Raw genomic sequence first — 27,787 nt, 5'->3', positions numbered from 1 at the left:
CTGATAGGATTTGTCTCTTTATTGGGAGAATTGAATCCATTCATGTTAATAGATATTAAGGAATAGTGGTTGCTTTTTCCTGCTTTTTTTTTTTTTTTAGAGTAAGAATTTTGTCTGTGTGTCTTTTTTCTTTCTTTCTTTCTTTCTTTTTTTTTTTTTTTTGCTTAGTTAATTTCTTGCTTTGTCTAGGGTGTAGTTTCCCTCCTTGTATTCGTTTTTCTATCAATTATTCTTTTTCAGGCTGGATTTGTGTTCAGATATTGTAAATACTTAGTTTTGTCCTGGAATATCTTTGTCTCTCCATTTATGGTGAATGAGAATTTTGCTTGGTATAGTAACCTGGGCTGACATTTGTGTTCTCTTAGGGTCTGTATGATGTCTGTCCATGATCTTCAAGCTTTCATGGTCTCTGTTGAGAAGTCAGGTGTAATTCTGATTGGTCTGCCTTTATATGGTACATCTCCTTTTTCCCTTACTGCTTTTAGTATTCATTTTTTGTTTTGAACACTTGTTCTTTTGATTATTATGTGTTGGGAAGAGATTCTTTTCAGGTCCAATCTCTTTCTGGTTCTGTAGCCTTTTTTGTGCTCATAGTTATCTTTTTCTTAAGGGTAGGGAAGTTTTCTTCTACAATTTTGTTGAAGATATTTATTGTGCTTTTTAGTTGATATTCTTCACCCTCTTCTATTTCTACTATCTTTACGTTTGGTCTTCTCATTGTGTCCTAGATCTCCTGTATGTTTTGGGTTAGAAACTTTTTGTTTCTTGCGTCTTCTCTGACATTTTTGTCTATGTTTTCAATGTTGTCTTCAGCCCCTGACATTCTCTCTTCCATCTCTTGTAGTCGGTTGGTGATGCTTGCATCTATGACTTCTGTTTTCTTTTTCAGGTTTTCCATCTCTAGGGTTGTCTCTTTTTGTATTTTCTTTATTGTTTCTATTTCCATTTTCAATTCCTTCCTCTCTTTGTTTGTGTTTTCCTATATTTCTTTGATTGTTTTCTTCTGTTTCCCCTTAATAGCTTCTATCTGTGCTTGTTTAAATGTGTTATTCATGGTCTTATCAAAGATATCCATCATCATTGTGAGGTATGGTTTTAGGTCTGAGTCTTCTTTTTCTGGAGTGTTTGGCAATCCACTGCTGGCTGTGGTGAAAGAACTGGGTTCTGATGTTGCCAGGTTGTCTTGGTTTTCCTTGATTACGTTCTTTCATTTTCCTTTGGCCATCTTGTTACCTGTGATTATATGTGGCCTTGTTGTCAGTGACTGTCACCTGTCTCTCATGTGGATTTGAGGGCTCCAGTAGAAAATTGCTTCTGAGTGTTTGGCTTTTAGTGGCCAAGCAGTGAGTTCTGCTAGCAGTGACTCAGCTCTGTCTTTGTGGGCTCAGGTGTGTGAGTTCTTGTGAGGCTGTTCTGGGAGCTCAGCCCTTTGCCTACAGTTTATGAATACTACTGGCAGGGACCTGGCTCTTTCTCTAGGCCAAAACAGACCCTATTCCAGATATCACTGTACTTTCTGCTCTCTGAGAACTCCCAGTGTGCTCTCCCTGGGCCTATGTGCCAGGCTCCCCTCTGGTCCAGGTGTATGAGGCCTGTAGAGTTGAACTTCAAGCACTGCCTTTCCAGGGCAGACCCCAGTTTCCACTGACAAAGGCTTGTGCCTTACTGTGGGCCTGTGTGATTATACTGTGAGCACGGGCTTCCTGGGGGGATCCTGAGTCTCTCTGCCATGGGCATGGGGTCTACTGTGGGCCACAGGGGTATGTTTTCGGTGAGCTCTGCCTAGTTCTTTCTTCACTTTGGTTACTCACAGCACACTCTCACCAGGCCTGTGTCCCCGGATCTCCGCTGTTCCAGATGGCTGGAATTTTTCAAGACATGATTTCCTGGTTCTTAGGTCTGTTTACAGTAATAAATATGATGTTATTCTGATGCATTTGCTTCAGGAATTATTTATAGCATTATTATTTTAGTGTTTATTATTCTGTTCATGCTATTCATGACTTAACCTTCTTAGAAAAGAAGGGCATTCTATTTTTTTCCACCTTTTCCCTGAAAGGCAAGGAACCCCAATGGACATGACCCCAGACATCCACATGCCAGAACCCATGTGCCTCATTGATAATGTGAAAGGACAACTGAGTATCAATCAGAAGGCCCTGGACATCCTGTCAGCCATCACACAGCCTGTGGTGGTGGTGGCGATTCTGGGCCTTTACCGCACAGGCAAATCCTACCTGCTGAACCAGCTGGCTGGGAAGAAAAGTGGTGAGTACAAAGGTTTGCTTAGTCCTCTGTTCAGCCACATTGAAAACGCTACTTATAAGGAAAAATTAGAGAAAGAGGTAGATACTGAAATCCATTGTCCTCAATAGTTTAACTTTGATGTTGATTCAATTTCAGGAAATAACTCAGTTTCATTATACTCTTTACTCCATCTTCTGTCCCATATGAAATCAAAAATCATTCCAATCTTAGAGAGAAGAAAGTGTTGAGAAGAATATATAATTTGTGAACTATTCCAGAAGAAACTCTAAGCCATTCGTTAAAATGCTAAGGAGAGGCCAACAAGAGGGCTCAACAGGTAAAGGGCCGCCCTACATAGGCCAGGCAACCTGGATTCAATAAGTCGACAGTAGAAAGAGTCGTCCTCCACAGAGCTCTCCTCCAACAACCACACACTATGATATACTATGACACACACACACAAATGCATTTCATATATCAAAAACATACACACAAAAATAAGCATGACTTTTTAATCAATAAGCTCATACGTAGCAGAAAGCTTCCCCTAAATTTTCAAGTTTTTTAAATATTTCAAATAGAAGATCTTTTTATTGTTACAATTAAACATAACACAGAATCAACTCTTCTGACCATTTTTCAACTCAATTCTATAGCATTAAACATTTTCACATTATTGTATAATCATGGTATATATGTATATACATATATATATTATATTTTTCTAAGACAATCTAAGTATTTTTTTCACAATAATTACATATTTTCTCATTATCTATCACTGTTCTATAACCTATTCATATGGATTTGACCCTTAAAAATCTATGAACGAAGGGGGACTGTGACTCAGCATGGTATCCCAGCACTCAGGATACTAAAGCGGGAAGATCATTTGAACTCCCGAGTTCAAGCATTGCTTGTATACGAAAACAAAGTCTTAATCAAAAAAGAATGAAAATTCATCATGTCATGTGGCATCAGTATTTTAAGGCTATTGTTTCTTCTAAACCTTAATCACAGAGCATGTAATTGTTTGTATCTTCTATGATGTTTTCTAGAAACAATTTGTATATATCCCTAAATAATAGTTTATTGTTTAGATGGAATTATGGATGTAATTTCTTAATTTTCAGTTCACTGTTATTTCTGTTATTTCTTATTGGTGTGTAAAAGAACTAATTATAGAAATAACAAAATAATTTTGTAGGCTGTAGCTATGCTGGATTATTTAATTGTTTTTAAAAATTATTATGAAGAATATTTGAAGATGTTAGCATATAAGATCATACTATCTGTGATAAACATAATCTAATTCTTTTGGTTCAATTTGGGTGCAAACTATTTCTGATTTCTGTTTGTTTGTTTCCTAATTACTTTGGATAGATTTAATTACTGTATAGAACATCAGTGCCTAAAGTGGCTACACTTTCTCTTTTTTGGTTTTAAAAGAAAAAGTTTTCAGCTTTTACCATGAAATATAACATTGGTATGAATTTTCACATATGAAATTTCCTATATGATATTCTAATTTGGCAAATAATATTTTTACTGGTAACATGTTTAATATTTTCACGTTTTTGGTGTTATGACTTTTACTATTTCTCTTGTTGTGAGGTCAATAATAGCTTCACATCAGTTGATTCATTTGGACTAATCTCATTTTTAAATGAATTTTCTGACATACTTCTAACTATCCTCTGTGTGCTCTTTTCTGTGTGTCACAGGATTCTCTCTGGGATCCACTGTGCAGGCTCATACAAAAGGAGTCTGGATGTGGTGTGTGCCTCACCCCCACAAGGCAGACCACACACTTGTTCTGCTTGACACTGAGGGCCTGGGCGATGTAGAGAAAGTAAGTATTAAGAATTCTATTTGCTCCCCATCAAAATTCCAACCCAGTTCTTCATGGAATTGGAAAGATCAATGTGCAATTTCATCTGGAATAACAAAAGACCTAGAATAGCGAAAACCATCCTCAACAACAAAAAAACATCAGCGGGAATCACTATCCCTGACCTCAAGCTATATTACAAGGCAATTGTGCTGAAAACTGCATGGTACTGGTACAGAAATAGGCAAGTGGATCAATGGAATAGAATAGAAGATTCAGAAATGAGCCCTCATGTATATGGTCACCTGATTTTTGACAAAGGAGCAGTAAACATTCAATGGAAAAAGGACAGCCTATTCAACAAATGGTGCTGGTCCAACTGGCACTCAACATGCAAAAGAATGAAAATAGACCCGTTCTTATCTCCTTGTACAAAGCTCAAGTGTAAGTGGATTAAAGATCTCCACATTAAACCTGATACACTGGAATTATTAGATGAGAAAGTAGGGAAAACCTTAGAACACATAGGCACAGGAGAAAATTTCCTAAACAAAACACCAATGGCTCAAGCTCTAAGGTCAAAGATTAACAAATGGGACTTAATGAGATTGCAAAGTTTCTGTAAGGCTAAGGACATCGTCAAGAAAACAAAACGGCAACCAACAGAATGGGAAAAGATCTTTACCAACACCACATCAGATAGAGGCCTAATATCTAAGGTGTACAAGGAACTCAAAAAGCTCGACACCAGAGAATCAAATAACCCTATTAAAAATGGGGTACAGAGCTAAACAAATCTTTTTCAGTTGAGGAACTCCGAATGGCCGAAAAACATCTGAGGAAGTGCTCGACATCCTTAGCCATCAGGGAAATGCAAATCAAAACAACCCTAAGATTCCACCTCACTCCAGTCAGATTGGCTAAGATCCAAAACTCAGATGACAGCAGATGCTGGCGAGGCTGCGGAGAAATAGGAACACTTCTCCACTGTTGGTGGGGTTGCAAGCTAATACAACCACTCTGGAAATCGGTCTGGCGATACCTCAGAAAATTGGATATAGTACTACCTGAAGACCCAGCTATTCCACTTCTGGGCATATACCCCAGAGACACTTTAATACACAACAAAGATATATGAACCACAATGTTCATAGCGGCTCTATTTATAATAGCCAGAAGCTGGAAGGAACCCAGATGTCCTTCAGAAGACGAATGGATACAAAAATTGTGGTACATATACACAATGGAATACTACTCAGCCACCAGAAACAATGACTTAACCAAATTCTTAAGAAAATGGCTGCATCTAGAGAAGATCATCCTGAGTGAGATAACCCAGTCACAAAAGAACAGACATAATATGCAGTCACTGATAGTGGGATGCTAACCCCAGAGGCTTGCACTCCCCCAGAAACAACTCACAGACTGTATGAAGTCCAAGAAATAAAGAAAACAAAAACTATACATATATTCACAAAACAAGAAGACTTTGACTATTTCCATGTTGCGTTTTGTTTTGCATGTACTTTACGCTTATTGCAACTAGTACGTTTTCAATGCATACTGTCAAGCCCTTGAAAAAAATCAAGTACCGACTAAAAAACATATTCACATGGTTTTATGTAAATTTTATTTTAATGTCTGAAAAAACAGTACTGACAAAAATGTATAATTTTAAGCAAAAAATGTTTAAAATCTTTACATCTATCTTTGTTTTGAAAAATAAAATCGTTTAAAAAAAAAAAGAATTCTATTTGCAACTCAGCCCCTCATTCTGCAACTTCTAAATGCAATATTGAACACCATTGTAATATGCCTTTGTAGTTTCAAGTACATATTATGTAACTAATTTTAGCCATCACTAATAAATAGACTCAAACAAGAGCAAGATGGTCAGTCTCCGGTATCCCTGCTATGAATTATAGGCTATAACCACACCATAAGTTTGGTACTCTAACTTATGAAGGTACTAAAAATAAATTTAGTGTCTCTAATCTTATTCTACACAGAACTTTAGTGACAGGCATGAGTTTGAAGGTCCAGCCATGTTTTCCATTTGCAGCACAAGAAAGTATTAGACGAGATTTAAAAAACAGCCAAAGGTATTAACAACTCACATGAAAGTAAATATTCTTATTAGCAAAGAGAAATACTTAAATCTATCATATACTCAAACTTTTAGAAGATCTACAATCATCCACAGTCTGCTTTGCAATTATTGCCAATGGTCAAAAGACTGACTATAAACAATTAGTATAAACTAAGTGAAATCTAGGTAAAAATATTTAAAGTTCAGCTGTAATGCAATTACTTTTTTGGGGGAATAATATGTAGGTTTTAACAACATTCATTTTACAAAACACCATGTGAAAATTCTGTTTATTTTATTTTATTTTTTATCTTACCACTTTATTTTAAAAAAAGAAGGATACATATAAAGATTTTAAAGGCATTTTGGCATATTATATAAATATTATTGTCAATACTTATTTTATCCAAGGCCCATACCTAAACATAATAAAAGCAATTTACAGCAAACCAACAGCCAACATAAAACTTAATGGTGGGAAACTTGAAGCAATCCCACTAAAATCAGGGACTCGACAAGACTGCCCACTATTCCCCTACCTAGTCAACATAGTATTGGAAGTCCTGGCTGGAGCAATTAGGCAGCAAAAGGAAATCAAAGGGATACAAATTGGAAAGGAAGAAGTAAAAACATGACTGTTTGAAGATGACATGATAGTATACGCAAGCGACCCCAAAAATTCCACCAGAGAACTCCTACAGCTGATAAACAAGTTCAGCAAAGTGGCTGGATATAAAATTAACTCAAACAAATCAGTAGCCTTTCTATATTCAAAGGACAAACATGTGGAGAAAGAAATTAGGGAAAAGATACTTTTCACAATAAAACTATGAAATACCTTGGTGTGACTCTAACTAAGCAAGTGAAGGACCTGTATGACAAGAACTTCAAACCTCTAAAGAAGGAAATCAAGGAAGATCTAAGAAAATGGAAAGATCTCTCATGTTCATGGATTAGAAGGATCAACATTTTAAAAATGGCCATTCTACCAAAAGCAATCTACAGATTCAATGCAATCCCCATCAAAATTCCCACCCAGTTCTTCATTGAGTTGGAAAGATCAATGTGCAGTTTCATTTGGAATAACAAAAAACCTAGATTAGCGAAATTCATTTTAAACAACAAGAAAACATCTGCAGGCTATTCCTGAACTCAAGCTATATTACAAGGCAATTGTGCTAAAAACTGCATGGTACTGGTACAGAAATAATCACGTGGATCAATGGAATAGAATAGAAGATCCAGAAATGAGTCTTTAGATATATGGTCACCTGTTTTTTCACAAAGGAGCTGTAAACATTCAATGGAAAAAGGACAGCCTCTTCAACAAATGGTGTTGTTCCAACTGGCACTCAGCATGCAGAAGAATGAAAATAGACCCTTTCTTATCTCCTTGTACAAAGCTCAAGTGTAAGTGGATCAAAGACCTCCACATTAAACCAGGTACATTGAAACTATTAGATGAGAAAGTAGGGAAAACCTTAGAACTCATAGGCAGAGGAGAAAATTTCCTAAACAGAACACCAATAGCTCGAGCTCTAAGGTCAAAGATTGACAAATGGGACTTAATGAGATTGCAAAGTTTCTGTAAGTCTAAAGACACTGTCAAGAAAACAAAAACGGCAGCCAACAGAGTGGGAAAAGATCTTTACCAACCCCACATCAGATAGAGGCCTAATATTCAAGGTATACAAAGAACTCAAAAAGTTAGACACCAGAGAATCCAACAACCCTATCAAAAAATGGGGTACAGAGTTAAACAAAAAGTTTCCAATCAAGAAATATCGAATGACTGAGAAACATCCAAGGAAGCGCTCGACATCCTTAGCCATCAGGGAAATGCAAATCAAAACAACCCTGAGATTCCACTTCACACCAGTCAGATTGTCCAAGATCCAAAACTCAGATGACAGCAGATGCTGGTGAGGATGCAGAGAAACGGACACTTTTCCACTGTTGGTGGGGTTGAAAACTGATACAACCATTCTGGAAATCAGTCCAGCAATTCTTCAGAAAATTGGACATAGTACTACCTGAAGATCCAGCTATTCCACATCTGGGTATATACTCCAGACACACTTCAATATACAACAAAGATGCAGGCACCACAATGTTCATAGCGGCTCTATTTATAATATCCAGAAGCTGGAAATAACCCAGACTTCCTTCAGTAGATGAATGGATACAAAAATTGTGGTACATTTACACAATGGAGTACTACTCAGCTATCAAAAACAATTACTTAATGAAATTCTCAAGAAAATGGATGCATCTAGAGAATATCATCCTGAGTGAGATAACCAAGTCACAAAAGAACTGATAGTGGGATGCTAACCCCAGAAAGCTCTCAACACCCCAGAAACAAGTCACAGACTGTGTGAAGTTCAAGAAAAAGAAAAGAAAAGAAAAAGAAAACATTATGCTCAATCCTTACACACCAAGAAAACTTTGACTAATTCTGGGTTACATCCAGTTTTACATGTACTTTTTGCTCATTGTAACTAGTAAGAACTTAATGCACACTATCAAACCTTTGGGGAAAAAAAAGAGCCAAGTACTGCCAAAATGTATGCATATACTTTAATGCAAAAATGCTCAACATTTGTTCATTTATCTTTGTTTTTTCAAAATAAAGTTGTTCGAAAACAAATTCAAAAAATACTTACTTTTTTAAGAGGTTTGATAGCATGCATTAAAATCCCATTGGTTACCATGAGCATGAAGTACATGTAGGACAGAACATAACATGGAAACAGATTTCTTGTTGAGTATAGTTTAATGATCTGTGGATACCAAAAATTTCCACAAGGCTATTGTCTTAGCTCTTGGACTATTAATGAATTAATGTCCAGGTGTACCACACTCTGAGCAGGTATATATTTATCTTTTTCCTAAGAAGGACTAAGGCTTTCTTTTTTTTTTTTTTTTTTTTTTTTTTTTTTTTTTTTTTTTTTGGCCTTTGTTTTTCTTGAGCTTCACATAGCCTGTGAGTTGTTTCTGGGGTGTTGAGAGCTTTCTGGGGTTAGTATTCAATTATCAGTGACTGCATATTATATTTGTTCTTTTGTGACTGAGTTACCTCACTCAGGATGATAGTCTCTAGATGCATCCATTTTCTTAGGAATTTCATAAAGTCATTGTTTCTAATAGTTGGGTATTACTCAATTGTGTAAATATACCACAATTTTTGTTTCCATTCACCTACTGAAGGATATCTGGGTTCTTTCCAGCTTCTGGCTATTATAAATAGGGCTGCTATGAACATTGTGGTGCATGTGTCTTTGTTGTATGTTGGAGCTTCTCTGGGGTATATGCCCAGAAGTGGAATAACTGGATCTTCAGGTAGTAATATGTCCAATTTTCTGAGGAATTGCTGGACTGATTTTCAGAGTGGTTGTACCAGTTTACTACCCCACCAACAGTGGAAAAGTGTTCATCTTTTTCTGCATCCTTGCCAGCATCTGCTGTCATCTGGGTTTTTGGTCTCAGCCATTCTGACTGGTATCAGTTGGAATCTCAGGGTTGTTTTGATTTGCAGTTCCCTGATGACTAAGGATGTCGAGCATTTCCTTAGATGCTTCTCACCCATTTGATATTCCTTAATTTAGAATGTTTGTTTAGCTCTGTACCTCATTTTTAAATAGGATTGTTTGATTCTCTGGTGTCTAACTTCTTGAGTTCTTTGTATACTTTGGATATTAGGCGTCTATCTGATGTGGGGTTGGTGAAGATCTTTTCCCAATTTGCTGTCTGCCATTTTATTTTCTTGACAGTGTCCTTAGCCTAACAGAAACTTGGAAATCTCATTAAGTTCTATTTCTCGATCCTTGGTCTAGAGCAATGAGCCATTGGTGTTCTGTTCAGGAAATATTTCCCTGCGCCTATGTGTTCTAAGGTTTTCTGTTCTTTCTCTTCTGGCAGTTTCAGTGTACCATGTTTATTGTGGAGTTCTTTGATTCCTTATACTTGAGCTTTGTACAAGGAGATAAGAACGGGTATATTTTCATTCTTCTGCATGCTGAGTGCCAGTTGAACCAACACCATTTGTTGAAGAGGCTTTCCTTTTTCCATTGAATGTTAACAGCTCCTTTGTCAAAAATCAAGTGACCATATATGTTAGGGTTCATTTCTGGATCTTCTATTCTATTCCATTGATCCACGTGCCTATCTCTGTACCAGTACCATGCAGTTTTTAACACAATTGCCTTGTTATATAGCTTGAAATCAGGGTTGGTGATTCCCACAGATGTTTTCTTGTTTGTGAGGATGGATTTTGATATTCTAGGTTTCTTGTTATTCCAAATGAAATTGAACATTGTTCTTTCCAACTCTATGAAGAATTTGGTTTGAATTTTAATGGGGATTGCATTGAACCTATAGATTGGTTTTGATAAGATGGCAATTTTTATAATGTTGATTCTTCCAATCCATGAGCATGGGGGATTTTTCTATCTTCTGAGATCTTCCATGATTTCCTTCTTCAGAGATGTGAAGTTCTTGTCACACAGGTCCTTCAGTTGCTTAGTTAGAGTCACACCAAGATATTTTATATTGTTTGTGACTATTGTGAAGGGTATCTTTTCCCTAACTTTTTCTATGCATGTTTGTCCTGAGTAGAGGGAGGGTACTGATTTGTTTAAGTTAATTTGATATCTAGCCACCTCAATGAGCTTGTTTTCAGTTGTAGATGTTCTCTGGTGAAATATTTGGGGAGACTTACATATACTATCATGTCATCTGCAAATAGTGATACTTTTATTTCTTCCTTTCCAATGTGTATCCCTTTGATTTTCTTTTGCTGTGTTATTGCTCTGCCCAGGATTTCCAGTACTATGTTGAATAGGTAGGAGGAGAGTGGGAAGCCTTGTCTAGTCCCTGATTTTAGTGGGATTGCTTCAAGTTTCCCACCGTTAAGTTTGATGTTGGCTATGGGTTTGCTTTATATTGCTTTTATTATTTTTAAGTATGGGCCTTGGATTCTTTTTCTTTCCAAGACTTTTAACATGAAGGGGTATTGAATTTTGTCAAATACTTTCTCAGCATCTAGTTAGATAACCATGTTTTTTTTTTTTTTTTTTTTTTTTTTTTTTTTTTTTTTTTTTTTTTTTGTTTGTTAATATGGTTGATTTCATTGATGGATTTCCTTATATTAAACTATCCCTCAATCCCAGGGATGAAGCCTACTTGATCATGGTGAATGATTGTTTTGATGTGTTTTGGATTCGGTTTGCAAGGATTTTTTGAGTATTTTTGCATCAATGTTCATAAGTGAGATTGGTTTGAAGTTCTCTTTGCTTGTAGGGTCTTTGTGTGTTTTAGGAACGTGGCTTATTTTGGCCTCGAAAAATGTGTTAGGTAGCATTCTATCTGAATCTATTTTGTGGAATAGTTTGGAGAGTATTGGTATTAGGTCGTCAATAAATGTCTGATAGAATTCGGCACTCAACCTATCTGGACCTGGGCTTTTTTTGGTTGGGAGACTTTTAATGACTGCTTTTATTTCTTTAGGTGTTATGGGAATATTTACCATATTTTTTTATTTACCAGATGGTTTACCTGGTCCTGGTTTAACTTTAGTATCTGTTATCTGTCTAGGAATTCTTACATTTCCTCCAGATTTTCCAGCTTTGTTGAGTATAGGCTTTTGTTAGGATCTGATGATTTCTTGAATTTCCTCAGTTTCAGTTGTTATGTCTCCACTTTCCTTTCTGATTTTTTAAATTTGGATACTCTTTCTTTACCCTCTAGTTAGTCTGCTAATGGTTTATCAAGCTTGTTAATTTTCTCAAAGAACCAGCTCTTGGTTTTGTTGATTCTTTGATTGGTTCTTTTTGTTTCTGTTTGGTCAATTTTTGCTCTGATTTTGATTATTTTGTGATGTATACTCATCTTGGGTGTATCTTCTTCTTTTTGTTCTAGAGCATTCAACTGTGCTGTCAAGTTGCTAGTTTGTGTTTTCTCCAGTTTCTTTTGGAAGCACTTAGGGCTATGAGCTTTTCTCTTAGTACTGCTTTCATTGCATCCCATAGGTTTTGGTATGTTGTATTTTCATTTTCATTAAATTCTAGAAAATCCTAATTTCTTTCTTTATTACTTCTTTGATCATGCTATTGTTTAATAGAGCATTGTTCAGCTTCCATGTATATATGTTCTTTTTGTTGTCTTTATTATTATTAAAGACCAGCCTTAGACCATGGTGATTTGATAGAATGCATGGCAGTATTTCAATCTTCTTATATCTATTGATGCTTGTTTTATGATCGATTATATGGTCAATTTTGGAGAAGGTGCTGTGAGGTGCTGAGAAGAATGTGTATTCTTTTGTTTTAATGTGAAATGTTCTGTTGATATCTATTAATTCCAATTGGTTCATAACCTCTGCTAATTTCACTGTGTTCTTGTTCAGTTTCTCCTTCCATGATCTGTCTATTGATGAGAGTGGGGTGTTGTGGTCTCCCACTATTATTGAGTGTGGTGCAATGTCTATTTTGAGCTTTAGTAGGGTTTCTTTTATGAATATGGTTGCTCTTGTATTTGGAGCATATATGTTAAAGATTCAGGGTTCCTCCTTATAAATTTTTCCTGTAATGTGTAAAAAGCATCCTTCCTTATCTTTTTTTGATACCTTTCGGTTGACAATCTACTTTATTTGATATTAGAATGGCCACTCCAGCTTGCTTCTTGGGGCCGTTTGCTTGGAAGTTGTTTTCCCAACCTTTTACTCTGAGATACTGTCTGTTTTTGTCTCTGAGATGAGTTTCCTGAATGAAGCAAAATGTTGGGTTATGTTTATGTTTCAAGACTGATGGCCTATGTCTTTTTATTGGGGAATTGATTCCATTTATGTTAATAGATATCCAGTAATAGTGGTTGTTGTTTCCTGCTATTTTTGTTTTTAGAGGTAGAATTGTGTCTCTCTGTCGTTCTCCTTTATACTTCTTGCTTAGTTATTTTCTTTTTATACCAGGATGTAGTTTCCCTTTTTGTATTGGGTTTTCCACTTATTATTCTCTGTAGTGCTTTATTTGTGGTAAGACATTGTGTAAATTTAGTTTTGTCCTGGAATATCTTGGTCTCTGCATTTATGGTGATTGAGAGTTTTGCTGGGTATAGTAACCTGGGCTGACATTTGTGTTCCTATAGGGTCTGTACAATGTCTGTCCCGAAACTTCTAGCTTTCATAGTCTTTGTTGAGAAATCGGGTGTAATTCTGATTCATCTGCCTTTATGTTACATGTCCTTTTTTCCTTACTGCTTTTAGTATTCTTTCTTGGTTTTGAACACTTGGCATTTTGACTATTATGTGTCGGGTAGTATTTCTTTTCTGGTCCACTCCATTTGGAGTTCTGTAGGCTTGTTTTATGCTCATGGTCATCTCATTCTTAAGTGTAGGAAAGTTTTCTTCTACAATTTTTGAAGATATTTACTGTGCTTCTTAGTTGATATTTTCCACCCTCTTCTATTCCTATTATCCTTAGGTTTGGTCTTCTCATTGTGTCCTGGATCTCCTGGACATTTTTGGCTTAGAAGATTTTTGGCTTTTGCATCTTCTCTGACTGTTTTGTCTATGTTTTCAATGTTGTCTTTGGCCCCTGAAATTCTCTTCTATCTCTTGTAGTCTGTTGGAAATGCTTGCATCTGTGACTCCTGATTCCTTTTTTTTTTTTTTTTTTTTTTTTTTTTTTTTTTTTTTGGTTTTCCTCCTACAGGGTTTTCTCTTTTAGTGTTTTCTTTATTGTTTCTATTTCCATTTTCAATTCCTTCATTTCTTTTTTTCCCTCTAGTTCTTTAAATTCTTTTAGTGTTTTTCCTGTTTCCTCTTTAAAAGCTTCTATTTGTTTATGGTTGTCCTCCCTTTCTTGTTTAAGTGAGTTATTCATGCTCTTCTCAAAGATCCTGATCATCATCTTGAGGTATGATTTTAGGTCTGAGTCTTCTTTTTCTGGAGTGTTTGGCATTCCACTGCTTGCTGTGATGGAAGAGCTGGGTTCTGATGTTGCCAGATTGTCTTAGTTTCTATTGCTTAAGTTCTTTTGCTTTCCTCTTTCCATCTTGTTGTCTGTGATTATATTTGGTCTTGTTGTCAGTAATTGGTACCTGTCTCTCCTGTGTACTTGAGGGCCCAAAATTTCAGGAAGAAAACTGATTCTGAGTGTTTGGTGTTTGGTGGGCAAGCAGTGAGTTCTGTTAGCAGTTACTCAGCTCTATCTTTGTGGGCTCAGATGTGGGAGCTCTTGTGAGACTTTTCTGGTAGCTCAGCCCTGTGCCCACAGGTCCTGAGTACTAGTGACAGGGACCTGGTTCTTTCTCTAGGCCACTATGGACCCATTTCCCAATAGCACAGTACTTTCTGCTCTCTGAGGACTCCTTCTTTGCTCTCCCTTGGCCTATGTGTCAGACTCCTCTGTAGTCTAGGTGTAAGAGGTTCTGTAGAGTTGAACTTCAAACACTGCCTTTCCAGGGCAAACTTGGCTCCCACTGACAAGTGTTTGTGCCTTACTGTGGGCCTGTGTGTCTATACTTTGAGCCACGGCTTTGTGTGAATCCCATATCCCTATGCCAGAGTTCTGGCTCCACTGCACTGGAGGGCCTCATTTTTTTGTGTGCTTGGCCTAGATCTCTCTGTGCTTTGGCTACTCACGTCACAGTCTCACCAGACCTGTGTCCCTGGATCTTTGGTGTTCCAGGTGGCAAATGGCCTGAGTGTTTTGGATACCCACAAGGTATTTTTCGGCAGATACCAATTTCCTATGTCAGGGTTCCTACTCCCGTGAACCAACTGGAGGGCCACGTTTTTTACATGCTCTGTCTGGCCCTCTCTGGCTTTGGATACACACAGTGCAGTCTCACCAGGCCTGTGTTTCTGGATCCCTGCTGTTCCTGGTGGCAAATGGCCTGAACGTTTCATCTGAATGCAATGGCTTTCTGAGCGGTTACCGAGTCCCTATTCCAGAGTTCTTGCTCTTCTGAACCAACCGGAAGGTCGCGTTTTTCGCGTGCTCAGCCTAGACCTCTCTGAGCTTTGAATACTCATGGTGCAATCTCACCAGGCGTGTGTCCCTGGATCTTCACTGTTCCAGGTGGCAAATGGCCTGAGCTTTTGGTCCGCATGCAAGGGCTTTCCAGGCAGATACTGAGTCACCGCTATGCCAGAGTTCCTACTCCCCTGAACCAACCGGAGGGCCGCATTTTCCAAGTGTTTCACCTGACCCTCTCTGCGTTTTGGCTACTCACAGCACAGTCTCCCCAGGTCTGTATCCCTGGATCTCCGCTGTTTCTGGTAGCAAATGGCCTGAGCATTTGGTTGAAAATTGTGTTTAAATCAACATTCTTTTATGAGTGCTCACATAAAAACTGACACAGAACAAACCACACTCCTGACCCACAGGTGTTCTGGCTTTCAGGGTGACAATCAAAATGACTGCTGGATCTTTGCCCTGGCTATTCTTCTAAGCAGCGCCTTTGTCTACAACAGCATGGGAGCCATCAACCAGCAGGCCATGGACCAGCTGCAGTATCCTTTCTGTGATGAAAACTCTTATTCTAGGAATGCTGCAGGGTTAATGTTGGCAGATAGGAGACAGAATAGTCCCAGGGCAAGGCGAGATCCCATGTACTTAGTAATGGATTCAAGCTTGAGTCAGAACATAGCAAAATTATGAGTGCATGGAGGAGATGACTGAGGAGCCTGTTAATTTGCCACTTCTCCTTAGCTACTCAGCTATGTAACAGAGCTCACAGATCGAATCCGAGCAAGATCTTCAGCTGACCATGTGGATGGAGGGGAAGACTCAGCGGAGTTTGTGAGCTTCTTCCCTGACTTTTTGTGGATTCTGAGGGATATGACCTTGAAGATGGAAGTAGATGGACACCCAGTCACAGCAGATGAGTACTTGGAGATTTCTCTGAAGCTTAAGGAAGGTACAAAAATTGATAGTTGTTGGAGAAATATGACAGAAATATGGTATTCTTTTGGGTGCTTATATTCAATTTTTATTTCTACATTTTTGGCTATTTTAAAGAAATAATTCTCATTTAGCATATATCTAAAAAATAGTCAATATTAACTATGTTAAATTGCAAGTTTCTTTTCTGAGTACTGTTATCATATCACAGTCACCTCCTTATTTGGATTTGGTGAAGCTGTATGTATCAAAATATCGTGATATAGAAGGAACGTTTATGCGAAGACATTCTTAATGACACATTAACCCTTCCACCAGCTATTCACCCTCTTCTGAAAAACATTCTTTCCCCAGGTTCCTACAAAGAAGTTGAAAAATACAACCTACCCCGACTCTGTATTCGTAAGTTTTTTCCAAAGAAGAAATGTTTTATCTTCTATCCACCCACTGAGTGGAAAAAGCTTTCCCAGCTGGAGACACTACAAGAAAATGAGATTGATTCTGAGTTTCAGCAGCAAGTAGCAGAATTCTGTTTATATGTCTTTAATGAGTGCAAAGCCAAAACTCTTCCAGGAGGTGTCATTGTCAATGGTCCACGTGAGTCCCTGTCTTTGTCTTCCACTCATTTCAAGGCAAAGGGGGAATTTCATCTTTCAGAAGTGTAGAGGATATGATTATTTATGTTAAACTAGAGACAATTAAAACTGTTGTACTAGCTATTAATTATTCAAATATGTATATGGAATGCATACTGAAAACTTAGTTTAAGTAATTTAAACCAAAGTATGTTCCTATTACATTACATAAAGTTTGTTCAGTATCCAACCAACACATGTATAGTCATTTAAATTCACAGAAAAAATAAGTGAAATTATTTTAGACTTCTAAGTGAAAATTTTAGACTATATAGCCTTATTTCTCGTGATTGCTGTGATGAAAATTAACATATTAGTTGACCTCAGAATGTTGTATAAAGCAATACTGATCTGGAATGAGATATTAAGAAATACTTTTAATGAAGAAAATTTTACTTTTCCATATATTAATTAAAGTGTTAACAGGGATTAATGTAGAGGACTAAAAACACAGAATGTAAGTCTTCTTCTAAACCCGTTGCCACACTGACATATCCACATTCAACAGACATAGCCTTATCGTTTCCTTAGAGAAAAGAGTTCTTTTTCAGCCACTGTTATCATTTGCTCTCTGTTTGTAGGACTAATAACCCTGGTGCTGACCTATGTCACTGCCATCATCAGAGGGGATCTCCCCTGTGTGGAGAATGCAGTTCTGGCTTTGGTCCAGATAGAGAACTCAGCAGCAGTGCAAAAGGCCATTGCCCACTATGACCAACAGATGAAGCAGAGGGTACAGCTGCCCACAGAGACCCTCCAGGAACTTCTGGACCTGCACAGGACCTGTGAGAGAGAGGCCATAGAAATCTTCCTCAGGACTTCCTTTAAAGATGAAGACCATTCATTTCAAATGAAATTATGGGTAATTTTCTCTCAAGTATCTGTGCATCTCTGTTGTATAAGACAAAGTACATATCAGGTTACAAAATGATTGTTGATTTTGAAGAAAACTATCCTTCGTAGCCTTTAAAATGGTGAAACTGCCTCTTTAGATTCATAACAATTAAAGAAAAATGATTTTTAAACTGTGGTCCAAATTTTGACATCATTTTGTAACACTCATATTTAGTTTAAGTGAATACAATTGACCATTGATACTTGAATTAAACTATATACTTACTGTTTGTTAGTAGATTAATTTTCTGTCTTTGGCCAAGAGAAATGAATTTATGGTCTTAGTTCTCTTTAGGCTATGCTTTATTTCTTTCATCCCACTGATAGCAGCTGTCAGTCCAGTTTTAAAACACAATTTGTACATTGGTTTTGGTGTAAACTTCTACGTATCCTTTTTTAGTGTGTGAGGGTGGTTGATAAAAAATGTTCTTTCTCAAAGAGCTGTACCATTTATTACCTGTCATTAAAGTTTGGGGGCAGATCTGGGAGATATTCCAAAGCTTGCTAACATCCTGCTCTGACTATCCTTGCACATCCATAGGCTCAGCTAGAAAAAAGATGGAATGACTTTTGTAAACTCAATACAGAAATGTCATCCAACCATTGCTGGGAATTGCTTCAAGATATCTTCAGACCTCTTGAAGAAGATGTGAAGCAAGGCACTTATTCAAAGCCAGGAGGTTACTACCTCTTTGTTCAGGAGACACAGAGGCTGAAGGAAAAGTACCATGGACAGCTGAAGAAGGGATTACAGGTACCCGAGATGTTTATTAATGTGTTCAAGACCACTTCTGACAAGCTTTCTTGTCAAAACATTCAGAAAATGTCACTTAGCTATGTGACTGATAACAATTTTCAATCTCTATATTCTGGTCCTTCCAATTTTATATCTTTATTGGTCTAAACTGTTATTTCCTTGAGGACTCTGTGCCTCACCCGGATTTGCCCATATAAGGCCACAAAACTCCTGAACTCAATGCCTTAATATAAATGCAAAAATCACTTTTTCCCAGTGTCAACCAGTAGGAAACTTCATTTGGTTGGCTTGGATGACTTGCTCATTCTTTTAGTAAGGAATCTTGGATTATAGGAAGTCTGGGGATGGCATATAGATTTCCCACAACTAACTCTGTGTTCTCTGAATTTTAAGGCTGAAGAGGTTCTTCAGACCTATTTACAATCCAAGGAAGCTATTTATAATGCAATTTTAAAGACAGATCAGAGTCTGACAGAAAAGGAAAAAGAGGTTGAAGGTAAGAAATGAACCAAAAAGGCAAAATATCTGCAAAATATTGTAATAGAATAACTACTTTCTATCCTTTGTTAAAATAGTAACTCTGAAACCAAAACATGAATGATAAAGATGACCGTTTTCTGACCGAGGTACACAGACATTGGCGTTATAGGGGCAACTACCTCATGAATATAATGGCCCCAGGATTGGTTTATATCAAATAGTGATAACAATGAAGGATTACAGAGATATCTCAGTAGTTAAGAGCCCTGAATTCTTTCTAAATGACCCCATTTTTTATTTTCAATATGTGCCTATTGGTTCATGACTGTCTGTATACCCAATACCATGGATGCTCACTTCTGGCCTACACATGCACCAGACATGCACATGGTGTACAAATATACATGCACACAAAAGAGCCATACACACAAAATGAGATAAAAACATTAAAAATTAAATAGTAATAAGAGGAAACTGGAAGAAAAAAGGAGGCAATGCTGTCTTATCTAGAAAGGACTGCTGTGACAGAGGGCCAAACAGGTGAAACAGATAAAATACATGAGTTTATCACAGTTCTAGAGAACAAGAATCCAGAGTCTAGGATGGTCAAGAGTGCTCCCTCTTGGTATCTTGACTATCTTTTCACTGCATGCTCATATAGCGAAAAGACTGAACTCTGGTTTTCTCATCATCTTAAAAAATATCAATAAGTTCATAGGGGTTCCATCATCCCCTTCATGCCAAAATTGTCTCACCAGAATCACACCTAGGTATATCATCACACTTTAACTACAGCTTCAACTTATGAGTCCATAGAGAGCCCCAGCATCCAGTACCTTCATACTCTGGAGCTTAGTAAAAATTCTTTCTACTCTTTCTCAGAGGAACGGCAGAAAGCTGAATCTGCACTGGCTGCTGCAAAACATTTGGAGGAAACTCAGAAGAAAAATGAGAAACTGAGGAAACAGAAGGAAAGAAGATATCAGGAACACACAAGACAGCTGACTGAGAAAATGGAGAATGACAGAATCCAATTAAAGGCTGAACTAGAGCAGATATTATCTCTAAAACTTCAGGTATCCTGTTCTTTTTATCCTCCAGAATCTTTAACTAAAAGCACTCTGCAGAGGTTAGCAATCACATGGTATCAGGAGTTCTTCAGCCCATATTCTGTAGCAGCCCCTTCAAACTTAACTCGCCCCTGTGTGTGGAACCAAATCCACTTGCTCACAAAAAAAAGTCCTGTGAATCTTAATTTCCAAAATCACTACAAGCAACAGCTATACACAGACAGACATCTTACATGTATTTCACAAGCTTTATGTTATTCCTAATAATCCATTTAAAATTTAAATTTAAAAATATTTGAACTTCCCAGACAGTAGTAGTGCATGCCTTTCATACCATTACTTGGGAGACAGAGGCAGGTGGATCTTGTAATTCAAAGCCAGCCAGAGCTACACTGAAAAATCCTGTCTCAAAAACAAAAGCAAAAACAAAAATTTAAATAAATCAAAACTTCAAAAACAACATATTTGAACAATTTAAATATTTAAGTTTACAAATTTAAAAAGAGGTCAAATGTATATAGGCACAAGGGACCCCATGAAAAGCAATAAACCTCACAGGGTATTGCCAAAGCTGGTTCCTAAGCAGAAGTTTCACTCCTATGAAATAACATTAATGATATTGGAATGTACTCTGCACAGTTCATTGCAGAATGGAAATCATGATATCACCCACCTATAAACCTGAGAACTACAACAATGACTTGCTTGTAAGATACACTCACTATGGTAATAACCTACCACTCTTTTGACTGGACTCAAGGCCCACTCCTGACACTGCTAAAGTGGCCAGGTAGTGAGACTAGGTAGGTCATGGGACTAGGGCAAAACCTAGTAGTAGAATTTTACTAAAGGAACCTATGAATAAAGTGACTCCTAATGGCATACTGCTCTACTCTTAGGTCAATGCCTTTTTCCATGTCACATTAAAGAAGCTTCTGCTTACAGTAGTTGGGAATTAACACAGATACCCACAAGCGGAAAACGTCCAGACAATGAGAGACTTTGGAATGCTTAGCCCTAACTGGGCCTCTTCATCAAACCTCTTAAATCTCTCAACACTCCAGGACCCACACAGAAATGGGGGCAGAAAGATTGTAAAAGCCAAAAGTGATGGTTTACTCCTAAGAAAACAGCATTTTCCAGGCACGTCAGGATTGAGGCTCCTATGAGACTCAGGCAGAATTCATGAGACCTGCAAAGCTCAAGTTAGACCGGGTTCAAGGCCTGAGATAGAGAATTGGACACAGCTTGTTTTTGTCACACTTTGTGCAGCTCTGAAGCACATAGAGTAGAAAGACACATGAACAACTGACTCACATTCAGGTTTGCAATACCTTTCTTTTCACAGTCTCCTATCCATGTATGATTTCAGTCTAAATGCCAGTTCAAAAACGTACTGTAGGCCATATCAATCCCTCAGGTCCTCACCTGCTGTCTCTAATTTTACACATGACATTTGAGAGCTAATATACGATTCCCTAATGACACATTATCATTTATTCTGAGAGCCATAGCCTTAACTTTCTATTGTTCTTGTACGTATAGAGTTGCTTGTCAGTGGGTGTAGAGCAATAATTCTGAGACCTTTGTGGATGTTCAAGGTGCTCAAGACCATTACATGTAGCAAATAATGGTAAAAGCATATGTATCTTGTGATGAGAAATTTAATAATATGTTTACCCACAGTTTATAGAGTTGTAATCTAAATACCAGGGACAGAAGGGCAAGTGTGTGTGAAGGAAAGAAAACAACTATATGGTATAATTGCCAGTGATAGAAAAGTTGCCTAGATTTAGGTACAGTGAGAAAACTCTCAGAGGATCCACAAATTCCAAAATCGATTCCATATCAACTCCTTTATGGAGACTGTAGCTATACACCAGCTTTGACCAAATACACAGGTACTAGGGAATGTAATGAAGGCTGAAAACTCAAGGAGGGGATGGTACATAGACTGAAGAACACAATTTAACAGTAAATGCAGAAGGTCTTGAGGAATTATTGAATTATGTCAAAAGTATTAATTAGGAAATAGTTTGGTAAACTTCATATTCTTGTCCCTTTAACTTTCAATACTCTCTTTCCCTATTAGGAGCAGAAACAGCTACTCCAAGAGGGGTTCCAAGAAGAAAGCAGAAAGCTTCAAGAAGAGATAAAGAATGTGGAGAAGAGATACAAACAAACAAGTATTATCTTCTGCATGATAAATAGAATATAAAAATACCTAGAAATGGGCTGGTAGGGGGATTTACAAGGTAAAAGTTGCATTTTATAAAGCCTGGAGCTCTTAGTGTAGTTACCAGAACCTATGTAAGGTGGAAAGAGAAATGGATGCCAGAGAGTTGTCTTCTAATCTCTACACATGCAGAGAAGCACATGTGTGCCTGAGGGCATGCACACCACAAATGCAAGCAATAATAATAAAAACTGAACACGGAGGGCAGGAGTTTATATTAGGATACTATCCAACCATGGATCATGTTGAATGATGACTCTGGAGATTCTGCCCACTTCATTGCTTCATATATGAAATTGTGGCATTTATAGCATTGCTAAGCAAAGATTCATGACATTTATACCATCACTGAGGCATAGTAGTAGGATTTATGCCAACACTGACATACAAGCTGGTAAAATGGAATTGCCTGTGGAGAAAACATTTTTCTATCATAAGTTCTTCATTTCATTTTAACTGTATTCACACATTTGTATAACCTTTGTTGATATCTATATTTGAACTGTCTATACTTTTGGCTAGAAATGTCATAAATTATCTAGTCAAGGTGAATGAGAGGACAGAGGTGGAGGCATCAGGCAGGTTCTGCGAGCTTTCTTCACCATCAGTGTAATATTCTATCCTCTTCACCCAGCACTCTCAGTCACTTTTCATGTGTGCAAAAGAGTAAAACAGTTCTTTAGATATTGTTAAACTCTTTTTAGTCAGAATAGTGACAGTGAGTGACTGATGTTCAATTAACAAATGTTAGTAAAGTGTTGACAGAGACTAAATTCAGCAAGAGCTATAGAAATGCACACACACACACACACACACACACACACACACACACACACACACACACTTAAACTATCTCTCTACAAACCTGTTAGTGGATATCCTCAGATTTATGTTGATTTGGAAGAAGAAAAGGAAGAATGTGCTTTCACTCACCAAATCATCTATTGGCAAGATATATCAGAGGCATAATGGTCTTTCCAAGGGAAAAACTGGTGTCACAGAACTTCACATATCCAGTGAGAAACTACAAAATAGATGTTGACACAGAGAGACAATAAGGCAATCTTACATTTTTTCCTCTATAGTTGATAATATGAAAGCTGAATCTTCAAAGACTACAGAAGAAATACAAAGAAAGTATGAGCAGGTGTTCGAAAAAGACAGGAATCATCAGGAACATGCACTACAGATGATGGAAAAGATGGAGAGAGACAGAGCTGAGTTAGCAGCAGAGAAACAGAAGCCAATAACTCCTATTCTTCAGGTATTCCATTTCGCCATCCCAACCCACTAGAAATGATAAAAGACACTGATTAGAACTTAGTTCAGTTGGTCTAGGTGAAGTATTGTAAACAGACACTCTATTACACTTTTGTATCTTGTTTGTATCACAGGAAACCTACAATTGCTAAATGCCTCTTATTAACAGACTGTGTTCATAAATCCTGCATTATTCTCTTACTCATTGTATAGTAGCTGATGGTTACCATGCCCTGTGCAAAAATCCTTGGATGCACTGCATATTATAGCCATATTAAATGATACAGAATTGGTTACATTTTCTACAAAGAAATTTCTGGTTTCACATGAAAAAAGAAACACTTAGCATGTATGATCTGTTTAGTGGAATCAATAGCAATTTTGTCTTTGTTGAGATACAGAGGACAAAAGCACTTCTCAATTTTTACTCTAACTGCTTTCTGGGCTTCCTCTGAATCTAAAGATTGTGTATGTTAGCCCAGAAGTGCACTCTGAGTAACTGTAGTCCTGATCTCAATTTATTTTCTTCTTATTAATTATTTCATCAGAATTTCATGATTTAATTATACTGGTATTTGAGCATCATGGAAAGATACTCCTAAGTGACATTTGTTCCTCTATTAATCATTTTGCAATTAATACCAACACTACAGAAGGGCAGGAAAGAAGTGTGATAATTTTGCAGAATTGCTTTACCTGTTAGATCAAGCATCCCCAAGCAGAAATTAGCATTAGCAATTGTTCTGGACCACCACAAACTCTTCTAAGAACTGCTACATAGTTCTTGAGAAATAATTCCAAATACGGGATCCTCAAGAGAAAGTAACATGCTCTAAAAGATGACAGGAGTCTAACTTAAAAGAACATTTCAAGTCTAACTAGGTTATAAATTTGAGAAAAGAAAGAGAATATTGTCAGATAGTTAGGAAACAATTTCTGTGAGACCATTTTATGATATGCTTTTGTAACCATCCTTTTCCTCCTCAGAAGAGCGAACATCTCAGGAATGAACTCGCTGAAGAGAGAAGAAAGCATGAGAAAGAGACTCAAAAGATAGAGGCAAAAAACAAAGAAATAATCTTGAAATGTAATAGAATTTGAACTTATACAATCAATATATACTGATCCTGGGAATTTTATCCATAAAGAAACAACATAAATAAGCACTGGAGGGAGGGAGAAAGGGAGGGAGGGAAGGAGGGAGGCAGGGAGGTAGGTAGGTAGGGAGGGAGGGAGGGAAGGAGGGAGGGAGGGAGAGAGGGAGAGAGGGAGGAAGGGAGGGAGAGAAATGCTGCACACTGATGCTCCCTAATTTTTTCTGCTTTTTTATTCTCAGTGGAATCTGCACAAGCTGAGTCTGCAGAGAACTTAATACAAATGTTGAAGGAATTGAATGAGTTGAATCTGAAGATTTTAGGCCAGAATAAAAAAAATCTTGAGGAACATATGATTAAATTGACTAAGGAGAGAGAAAGTGATACAGCTAGGTTAACAGCAGAACAAGCAATGATCTTCAATAGAAAGCTTCAGGTAATTAACTGTAACAGCTTCATTTTCTTATTCAATGGCCAGAGATAAAAGACATTGATCAGTTGTTAGTATACCTGATATAGGTTAAAGACATTTGTGTAGAGACCTTCATCTTTGTATTGCTGTCAAAGTCTCATTACAAATAGATTATGCTCCCTGATTCCTGATTTATTGTTTCACTCAAAATATCAAAGCAAATAACTAAAGACCCTACACAAAGTAACTAACCATTGTCTTTGTTAAGGGTTTGCATTGATGTGAAGAGACACCATCAGCAAGACAACTCTTACAAATGTCCTTTAATTATGTCTAGGTTACACTTTCAGAGGTTCAGTTCATTATCATCAAGGTGGGAAGCATAGCAGAATCGAGACAGGCATAAAATTAGAGAAAGAGCTGAGAGTTCTACTTCTTGTTCTGAAGGCAGGTAGGAGAAGACTGTGTCACAGGCTGCTAGGAGGAGGGTCTCTTCCACACAGGGCAGAGCCTGAGTATAGGACCTCAAAGCCTGCCTAACAGTGATACACTTCCTCCAACAATACTTCACATATTCCAACAAATCCAAAGCTCCCCATAATGTCATTTTCATGACACAAGGTTATTTAAATCACTACAATCACATTAAATATTGCTCCCTTAAGGGTACAAAATATCTCTACCATGTTTTTAATCTCACTGTTAGAGCTAGACTCTCTCTATGTAGCTCAGGCCAGACTTGTACCTAAGCTCCTTCTATTGCAGTTCCCCAAATCCACTAGTACAGCTTTCCTCCACTACACCTGTTCTGATGTTTTCTTTTCTACCTAAGAAATTGCCATTCCCTCAAAATAGAAAGTGTGCTGAGATACAATTCTTGGGTGGACATCTGACATATTTCTTTTATTAGTACAGTCCACAGTGGGTTTTTTTTTTATTGATCTCTATAGTTCACCATGTATGTATCCTAAAAAGCAATTTCTCCTACTAATGACCACTTAATTTAGCACTTATTTTAGATGCTATCTCATTCTCTAGGCCTTTAGTCTGAGTCACAATCTGCACAACCATTCCCAGAACACCTCAGTACTTTCCTTTTTCTTCTACCCTCAAAATCTTATAGGTCTTTGTACAATTCCCCAATTATGTACCTTTCCTGAATCTGCAGATTATGCACCATTCTTTCAATTGTATATTCATCATATATATATATATATATATATATATATATATATATATATATATATATACACACATATATATATATATGACATTCAAATTACTTGGTTAATATCTTTTGAAAAAATATTTTTAAAGGCAAAATTCTGAATATGGAATAAGAGGTTAAATACAGGTTAAGAGAACAATGCTCTGATCACAAATGTAGACAAAAAATTTCAGATGGTAGAGTAGAAAGACTACTGAAGATATGAGGAATCACACTGAAGAAATAAAAATGTGGCTGGAGAGATGGCTCAGAGGATAAAACTAGTTCCTATTCAAATATATAGACATGTGTTTGAATTTCATGTATAAATCGATGCAAGTATGAATTCCTATGTTCCCAACACTTCTATTCAATGACAGAAGCACAGATAAGAGAATTTATAGAAACTCACACATCAATTCCCCTGGAACACAGCTGCAAAACACCATAAGGATCATGTTTCAAACAAAGTAGTAAGGGAGGAAGAAAACATGAAGCTATACTTTGACCTCCACATATTCATTCTCTCTCTCTCTCTCTCTCTTTCTCTCTCTCTCATATATGTGATATATATATATATATATATATATATATATATATATATACATACATATATATGTTTGTGTGTGCATTCAGTATATATCCCACATTTTCGCTGTAACTTATGCTCCCTCTCTTTTTTCTCTTTCTACATTATGCACACACATAGGCATTCACACTCAAGTCTGTATACACATCCTAAAACACAATGGAACATTAAAAGATAATTAAAAAATTTAAAAGTATACTTGGTTGCACATAATTTAAAAAATAGTTAATTTACATTAGTTTTTTTTTTTTTACTGTGTTTTAACAGTACAGATTAAGGGTTTTACTATGACATTGCCATATTTGCATGCAATCACATTTGCAGGCATTTTGTTACTCTTTAATGATACTTTTTCTATGACTATTTTACCCTATTAATTTTGTGAATCTTTCCAGTAATTTTGTATCCTCTCTATTCTCTGGAATTGTACAAGAGACAAATCAGATGTATTTTTAACCTGGCCTATGTAATTTTCACTAATTTACATACAAACAGCATAATTTATTCTCATTTACAACGGAATAAGATTCTACTGTATATGTGTGTATGTATATAATGTACACATACATATACATAACTAATAATAAATATCCATTTTGCTTTTTAACAACACCTAGTATGATTCTATAATTGAACTTTTATGAAAAGTGTTTTATTAATAGGGAAATACAGGTTTCTCTGAAAAATGTTGACTTTGATTCTTTGGATGTATACCCAGAAATGACATGGCTAGGTCCTATGAATATTCTCTTTTTTTGTTTCTTTCAAAGAGATTATATATTTACTTCTCTGATAAGTATAACAATTTAATTTATAGTTCAACCAGCAGCATATATGGGTTCCTTATTCCTAAGTTTCCATTACTGTTACTTCTGGGTGGACAGGAATTCTTACCAGTTGCTGTGACTAAGTGCCAATTTTAATTTCCAATTTGTATCTTTACAGAAACAAGAAAAAAAATTCAATGAAAAACTCACAGAACAGAGTAATAAACAAATGGAAGAAATTAGAAAAATCAAGATGGGGAAAAATTCTGATTGTTCCTTGATGTGAAATGTCTAACCATAGCAGCTTCCTCCCC

The 27,787-nt window shown here is 36.9% G+C and overlaps 1 protein-coding gene across 1 annotated transcript; it reads left to right on the top strand.

Moving 5' to 3' along the window:
- Positions 1–2,078: 2,078 nt before the first annotated feature.
- Positions 2,079–27,787, top strand: LOC308419697 (guanylate-binding protein 1-like; the record flags this gene model as incomplete). Its single annotated transcript, XM_080915463.1, has 14 exons — positions 2,079–2,268; positions 3,972–4,099; positions 15,572–15,681; positions 15,889–16,088; positions 16,427–16,669; positions 17,289–17,569; positions 18,143–18,355; positions 18,752–18,854; positions 19,721–19,914; positions 22,001–22,094; positions 23,230–23,408; positions 24,392–24,491; positions 24,741–24,934; positions 27,652–27,787. 14 exons carry the CDS (start codon positions 2,079–2,081, stop codon positions 27,757–27,759), a joined length of 2,337 nt encoding a protein of 778 aa, XP_080771589.1. The 3' UTR covers positions 27,760–27,787.

The sequence above is a fragment of the Micromys minutus genome (assembly GCF_963924665.1).
Source record: "Micromys minutus genome assembly, chromosome: 4".
NCBI lineage: Eukaryota > Metazoa > Chordata > Mammalia > Rodentia > Muridae > Micromys > Micromys minutus.
This window is presented reverse-complemented; position numbering and strand designations above follow the sequence as displayed.